Below are 7,614 nucleotides of genomic sequence, written 5' to 3'. Positions count from 1 at the left end.
AATGATATCTGTGCTTTAATCTGTCTAATGTAATGATGCTAAAGTTGAATAGGAATTTCATGTACAAGGCATTCTTGCAAACATATAATAATAAAATGAAAATTTGTGAGATTGCCAGTGCCCCCAGAATGGTAGTTTACATGCTGTATGTATGGCATCCTGGAATGGCTTCTCCATGAGAAAACGTGTATGCATCCCCATACCCCCTCTCCTCCTCTAGGGGTATGAGTACAACATATAAATTTTTACTGCATGTGGCAGTAGAAAGCAGTGGTTTGAAGCATGGGTCTTGGAGTCAGACTGCCTAAGTTCAATTCCAACTCTGGACAAGTTAATTAACCTTTCTGGCCCTCAGTTTCCTCATCTGTAAAATGTGGACTATAAAATGATACTTGCCTCATAGGGTTGTCATTAAGCAAATAAATATGCCTAAAAAAACAGTAGAAACAGTGTGAGACTTTATTTGGGGGGGCTCCAAAATCACTGCAGATGGTGATTGCAGCCATGAAATTAAAAGACGCTTACTCCTTGGAAGGAAAGTTATGACCAACCTAGATAGCATATTCAGAAGCAGAGACATTACTTTGCCAACAAAGTCTGTCTAGTCAAGGCTATGGTTTTTCCTTTAGTCATGTATGGATGTGAGAGTTGGACTGTGAAGAAAGCTGAGTGCCGAAGAATTGATGCTTTTGAACTGTGGTGTTGGAGAAGACTCTTGAGAGTCCCTTGGACTGCAAGGAGATCCAAGCGGTCCATTCTAAAGGAGATCGGTCCTAGGTGTTCTTTGGAAGGAATAATGCTAAAGTTGAAACTCCAGTACTTTAGCCACCTCATGCGAAGAGTTGACTCATTGGAAAAGACTCTGATGCTGGGAGGGATTGGGGGCAGGTGGAGAAGGGGACGACAGAGGATGAGATGGCTGCATGGCATCACTGACTCGATGGACGTGAGTCTGAGTGAACTCCAGGAGTTGGTGATGGACAGGGAGGCCTGGCGTGCTGCAATTCATGGGGTAGCAAAGAGTCGGACATGACTGAGCGACTGAACTGAACTGAAAGGCCTTAGAACAGTGAATGGAATATGGTATGAGCTCGGTATGTATAAGGTATTTTTAAGACCGTCTGTGATCTGTCCTGTGTGACTAAGCAATTACCATCCTAGGAGTGGTGATGGAAACTTACCAGGTTCCTTATCTAGATGTATAAAAAGACATGAGTTGGATGTACGAAACTGAATGAGTCCTTCAATCCTGCACCAAAGGCAGACAAAGGGGATAGATAACCTGAGTCAATATGTGCTAGATCCTTCTTTAAAGACCACCAACCTGCCTTCAAAGTTATTGGGAGCCACACATATCTCAGATAAGACTTCTGAGCTGCCAGGAAGACACTAAAGTCCTGGTTCTAAAAACATTTGGCAAAAGAGCTTGTGAATGGCAGACTCCTGGGCTCTAACTCCAGAGTCTAATCTGGTAGGTCTGGGGTCAATGAGTCTACAGTAAACACTTTAGGTGATAATGATGCTTGTAATCAGCAGGCCAGGTTAAGAATCAGTTTAAGAATCACTGGACCAAGCTATCTAGGAAATTTGAGATAGGAATCTGCATTTTCTGAAGAAGAAAGGTAGCAAGCCCACTCAACCCACTTTCTGTTACAGGAGAAATGAAAAGATAAATAGATAATATGGAGGCAGAGAATAACAAGGGAGGCATCTAGGCAAGTTCTGCCAACCCACCTGAGACTAGAGGTTGGCTGTCTTCAGATGAAATTATTTAGAAATCAACACAGCACTTTCCTTCTTTCCCTGGGAGTCTAAGGATCAGAAATTGATACTTTCAAAACCTGATTTGGGTAACTTTTTTTCTTTTTTGGCTGTGGGGCTCACAGAATCTTAGCTCCCTGACCATGGATTGAACCCAGGCCAACTGCCAGGGGATTCCTGGATATTTTTGTTGGTGATGTTGCTGTTTTAATGATCTGGAGTCGCTTGCTTCTTTTTTTTCCCCTGTCAATCTTTACTTCCCTGGAGATCAAACTAAGTGATAGTGAGAAACATAAGGGAAAAAATCACTGACTTACCATCCTACCTACTTTCTCAACTGGGACTCCAAATCTATTTCCATCAGGCCCAGTCCCATTTCCGAAGCAGCCTGCAGTCTCTCCTCCAAACTCTGGATGGACCACAAGAAAGGGTCCTCATCCATTCATCTGGCTGGAGGCCACTCAAGGTTACTGCGACCAGTGATCCAGTATTTCTCCCTGACAAAGGGAGACTTTATATACCTGATCTGTGCATCACCATGTTGCATCTTGTGCTAAGATGTTCACACTTGAGTCACTTCAAGCCAAGACTTGAAGACCTGGTTCATATTCTTACCAGCATGGCTATTTTCAGTCAGCAAAGGAAAGTGTCCTATTGGGTAGCAGCCTCCAGCGTCTGCCTTTGGCTTTACATAGGCAATTGGTCTACCCCCAATGTTTGGCCTATAACTGAACTACAATATCTCTTCATGCTACTAAGCTTCATGTCATTGATAGAAGTGTATAAATCTATCCTCCTACCCCCTTTGAAGGAAAGAAATGTTTATCATTTACTACTTATGTAGTAATCACTTTCCTGGTGCCTCAGACAGTAAAGAATCCACCTGCAATGCAGGATACCCAGGTTTCATCCCTGGGCCTGGAACATCCTCAGGAGGAGGGGATGACTACCCACTCCAGTATTCTTGTCTGGAGAATTCCATGGACAGGGGAGCCTGGCAGGCTATAGTCCATGGGGTTGCAAAGAGTCAGACATGACTGATCGACTAACACTTTCACTTCTTTTTTTTTTTTTTTTTCTAAGCATGTGCCCTCCATATAGCTTACATCATTTTCTCTCAAGGAAACCCTATATAGTAATTTTATTGTAGGTTTTATTTCTCATTTGGCCCCCTGTCTTCTTAACTTGAGCCTTAACACCTGATTTTACTTTTGAACAAACTGGATGCATGATCCCTGCTATTAAGGAAAACCAGTGTAAATGACATGGCTACATTAACATCAGCCTTACTGAATAATTGATCTTACTCTCCATTTGCTGTGACAAAGAATTGCTTAGAACTAACTTACCCAAACCAAAATCATCCTCTCTGGTAGATGTCATATAACATTTAATTGGATTATGTCAAACAACTCTATATAGTCCAATAATACCCCAGTTACCTTGGGATATCTTCTCTAACAAGATTACAATGAAGAATCTATAGGTAAGCTAAATTGTTTAAACACTCCAGAAATGCTTTATTGAGATTTTTAAATGTTCACTGAATGCAAATACCAGCTTTAAAAATTTCCCTGGCTAAAATGATCAGGACCAGAGGGTGTCCACAAAACTATGTGTGGCAAAGTACCAGTAATTGAATTCTGAGAAAAATATTAGCTCAGCCCACATCCCTAGGGAGTTGGGATAGACTTCTATAATTAAGACATAACTCCTGACTGGATTCTTTAACTAGGGGGAAAAAAAAATCAACCCTTCCTTCTTCCTAGCTGAATGTCAGGGTATATGGATCTGCCCTAATTAGACAACAAAAAATATTTGCACTCGCCTATTTACCCAGGAAAATGTATCCTTATTTTTTTTTCACACATTTTTAAAATTTATTTATTTGTCCATGTTGTGAAACATGTGAGATCTTAGTTCCCCAACCAGGGATCAAAGCTGAGACCCCTACATTGGAAGTGCAGAGTCTTAACCACTGGACTGCCAGGCAAGTCCTTATCCTTAACTTCTATGCTTTCAAATGGTTACCAAAAGTAAATTAGGAGAATCAATATTCATAATTCAACACTCATAAATTTATCGTTCCAATATTCCGAGCTTAATTTTTGGTTAAGATTCAGACCTTTCAACTGCAATCAACCCAGACCAATTCCACCAAATTGTATTTCAATGGTATATAATCAACCTTTGTTTGCGGACATCATACAAAGTTCAATTCAGTCGCTCAGTCGTGTCCGACTCTTTGTGCTCCATGGACTCAGCACGCCAGGCTTTTCTGTCCATCACCAACTCCCAGAGCTTGCTCAAACTCATGTCCATTGAGTTGGTGATGCCATGCAGCCATTTCATCCTCTGTCATCCCCTTCTCCTCAATAATAATAATAGCAGATAACTATTTTGAGAGTTTACTATGTGCCAGGCACTACCCTAGGTACTCTATATGCATGATCTCACTTGATCCTTTCAACAACTATTTGAGCTAATTACTATTATTTCTCCTCACTTTATAGACAAGAAATCCGAGACAAAAAGTCACACAGTAAGTTGTAAAGCCAGGATTTAAACCTAGGCAGGATGATTCCAGAAACTCTATGCTTAACTAGTCTACTGTATGCCTTCCCCAAAGTAACTATTTGATATATAGTCACAGGGCTAGTTCATACTTTAGTGTGACTTCTGTGGGGTAATTTCAACAGTTCACTTAGTACTAAAAGGCCAAGGTGAAGGACATCTTTGGAAGAAACCAACAGCCAACACCCTTGAGGGGTCTTTCTCTACAAGGGACTTAAGCAGCTTGGAAAGTGCATTCCAGCCATTGAAACTGACAGCAGATTCTTGGATCTCAATGAGCTTTAGTTTTTGTTCCTCATATTGGAGTAATAACACAGTGAGTTTTTTTTTAATTGAAGTATAGTTGCAGTACTCTATTATATGCTACAGGCGTACAATATAATGACTTAAAATGTTTAAAGGTTATACTCCATTTATAGCTACTATAAAATATCAGCTATATTCATGTTGTACAATACATTCTTGTAGCTTATTTTATACAAAATAGTTTATACCTCTTACTCTCTAGAGTGAGAGTTTTACATCCCCACGACTGGCCTCACACAAATTACCAGCTATCACAAAAGAGGGGTTGCGTTCGACAGAAAAAAAATCCCTATAGGAGGTTAGAGAGCCATTAGCTATGTCACTGCAAGATGGGTAATGGTTCGTCTGAACTCACTGGGACTTGGGTTTCAGAGGATTGTTAGAAAAGTTAGTCACCACTTGAAATGCAACCATCAGATAACAGCTCGGGTTCACTAATATAAACAGGGGCTTTATTGGTTCATGAACGTGGGAAGGTCAGGTGTAGATCTGGTTCCAGGCAAAGCAGATCCAGAAATTCAAACAGTGCAGTCAAGGCTCCACTGCTCTGTCAGTCCCTCAGTTCTGCTGGCCCCAGCTTGGCTTCTTTCCTCACAGTCTTTCTCCATGTGGTAAGCAAGATGGCTGCTGACCGTCTCAGGCTAATACCCTCTCAGATGGGAATTTCAGCAGAAAGATGTCTCACTCCCAGAGTTCATAAATCAGTCCTGGGAAAGACTATAATTTGGCAAGCTAGGAGCACGTAACCATCTCCCCATCCTAAATCTCCAAACAAGTTCGGGCTACTCTGATAGTTCAGCCTGAGTCACACCCACTCTGTGGCCTGGCTATGTTGGGGAAACAGGTGGGGATCCACAGTCCCATGGGTTCAGATGGTGTTTGAGATGAGTTTCTCAAAAGAACCACAAAATGAAGAACTCACTGTGAGCAAACAAAAACATGGCTATGTAAACGCTTGGCAGTAACAATTAAAGTAACTAACCAGATGCCTCCACTTTGCCCATGAAAAAATATAGGTTTTCTGTATTGGGCCTTTCTGATTGCCCTTCCAGGGTACTTTGAGAAAGTGGGGGAACTGAAACACTAGTTTCCCATTTTAGAAGACCTGGGCCAGTGTCATAACTCCGACACTAAAGAGCCCTGTGAATATGAGGAAGACTCTCCTATTTTCTGGGGGGTTCTTAGTCGGAAATTAGATACGAGACCAGCACTCCCTACTCAGCTCAAAGATTCACCTTTTGACTTAAAAAAAAAAAAAAAATCACTTCTCCTTGCTGGGTCCTAATCTTCTCATCTAAGTGAGGGTAAGGGATTAACTCTAAGATAATCAACTTTAAAAAAAAAAAAAAAAAACAGGACATCCCATTGGACAAAGCTTTCCAATCTCCCAAGCCAGATACTTAAAAATTCCATCTGGTGTTGAGGAAGGTAGAGCAGGGAAGCAAAAGCCTATGTTCACAGAGCAGGCCTGCAGAGGTGTGTACAGGGGTGGGGGAGGTCCAGAGCCATAAGGTGGAATTGCCAGGAAGCACTTCCAGGACCACAGCCCAACCTCACTACCACAGCTGAGGCTTAATGAACACCTCACCCTTTGCTTCATAGTTCAGTGCCTGCCAGTTAAGGACATTAGGACTGAGGGTTCCACCAAGATAGACAGCATTAATCTCTTCCGGCGACAGCACAAAGTCCCACATGTTCACATCTCCAATGTCTCCCACCAAACACTGGTTTCTATCAAAGCCCCCAGCGAACGCATCCTGCTCCTGCCCCAGGATGATGCTGGCGTCTGTCCCCAGAATGGCTCCCTTCTCCAGACTCTTCCTCACCCGGGGTTTCCCATTCACCCAGAGCTCTGCAATTCCAGAGGTGGACTCCCAACTGGCACAGATGTGTGTTGGAGCTTGAGTGTTTTCGGGACTCTGGAAAAACACCTCCTTCCCACGCACTCCAAAAATATAGCCTCTACCCTTAGACCAAAATATGAGGATCTCGTTAGGTTGCTGCTTGGTGGCATAAGAGAAAATACTGTAGCTGCGGGTTCGGGCCAGCTCTGTGTAGAAATAGAGACACACGGTGAAGGCTTTGAGTGGTGTCCTTAACTGTGTTTTCAGGGATACGTAGGAATTCTCCGTCTCTTTGGGAAACACGAAGGCCTTCTTATGCAAGTCTGTGAGACAGAAAGCAGAGGAAAGATGAGAAGTTTCTCAGATCACAAAGATCTATTCCTGCATAAATAGAGTTTGGGATTGAGAAATAGACTGATTTTTCCTCAGTGTCATACACACACACAGACATACACACACTCACCCATGCTGGATGTTCCTCTGACTTCACCTTGTAAAATCTGAGGCCCCACCCCCATCACTCAGATCAAATCCTTAGCACAGCTTGGAGTAGCCCCTACCTGTCTGGCCTGAAACACTAGAGAAGCTGATCAAGACCAGGAAACACCACAACAGCCTCTCCATGGTCAGTCTCTGCCGCCAATGCTTCTAAAATCTGGATTCACCCTTCTGGAGAAGATGTCTTTGGCTGAAAGCTCAGCAACCAGAAGTCCTAGATTCTTTGCCTCAAGATCTGCTCCATCCTGCCTGGATTTATATCCAAGGCAGTGGGGGAGTCTGTGCCACCACGTAAATGATTTTCCAATACTACCTTTCTCAGCAAGTGTCAGGGCTCTGGAAATAAGGGAAGCAAAATAATTCTGGAACAGAGAAATCAATGTTGGTTATTTATTACAAGCTCCTGTGACTATGGGATCACCAATTCTTTGTGCCAGGAAAAATTAAGAAGCTCCCCGAGAGTTCCACTTGGGTATTTATCTTGAGAAAATAATTTAAAAATCTTAATAGAAGCATGGCCATCTGAGAACATATCATAGTGCATCTCTAGCACCCACTTCAGCCCAAGTCTTGGTGTTTCATGGAGGATAGCTTCTAGAGATGAACATCATTGCCGACCCTTTTCAGATGC

The 7,614-nt window shown here is 42.5% G+C and overlaps 1 protein-coding gene across 1 annotated transcript; it reads right to left on the bottom strand.

Moving 5' to 3' along the window:
• Positions 1-4,596: 4,596 nt before the first annotated feature.
• On the bottom strand, positions 4,597-7,280 carry LOC102408007 (C-reactive protein). The gene is made up of 2 exons (XM_006061016.4): positions 7,046-7,280; positions 4,597-6,808 (listed from the first exon to the last, which is right to left on the bottom strand). Exons 1-2 carry the CDS (start codon positions 7,107-7,109, stop codon positions 6,198-6,200), a joined length of 675 nt encoding a protein of 224 aa, XP_006061078.2. The 5' UTR covers positions 7,110-7,280; the 3' UTR covers positions 4,597-6,197.
• Positions 7,281-7,614: the final 334 nt, after the last annotated feature.

This window comes from Bubalus bubalis, chromosome 6 (assembly GCF_019923935.1).
Source record: "Bubalus bubalis isolate 160015118507 breed Murrah chromosome 6, NDDB_SH_1, whole genome shotgun sequence".
Taxonomy (NCBI): domain Eukaryota; kingdom Metazoa; phylum Chordata; class Mammalia; order Artiodactyla; family Bovidae; genus Bubalus; species Bubalus bubalis.
The sequence above is the reverse complement of the archived record's forward strand: the minus strand, read 5'-3'. Positions and strand labels throughout refer to the sequence as shown.

Coding starts and splice junctions, on each gene's coding strand:
- LOC102408007 (XM_006061016.4), bottom strand. CDS start 7,109: ATGGAGAGGCTGTTGTGGTGTTTCCTGGTCTTGATCAGCTTCTCTAGT. Junction 6,809..7,045: donor TAGTGTTTCAGGCCAGACAG/GTAGGGGCTACT, acceptor TCTGTCTCACAG/ACTTGCATAAGAAGGCCTTC.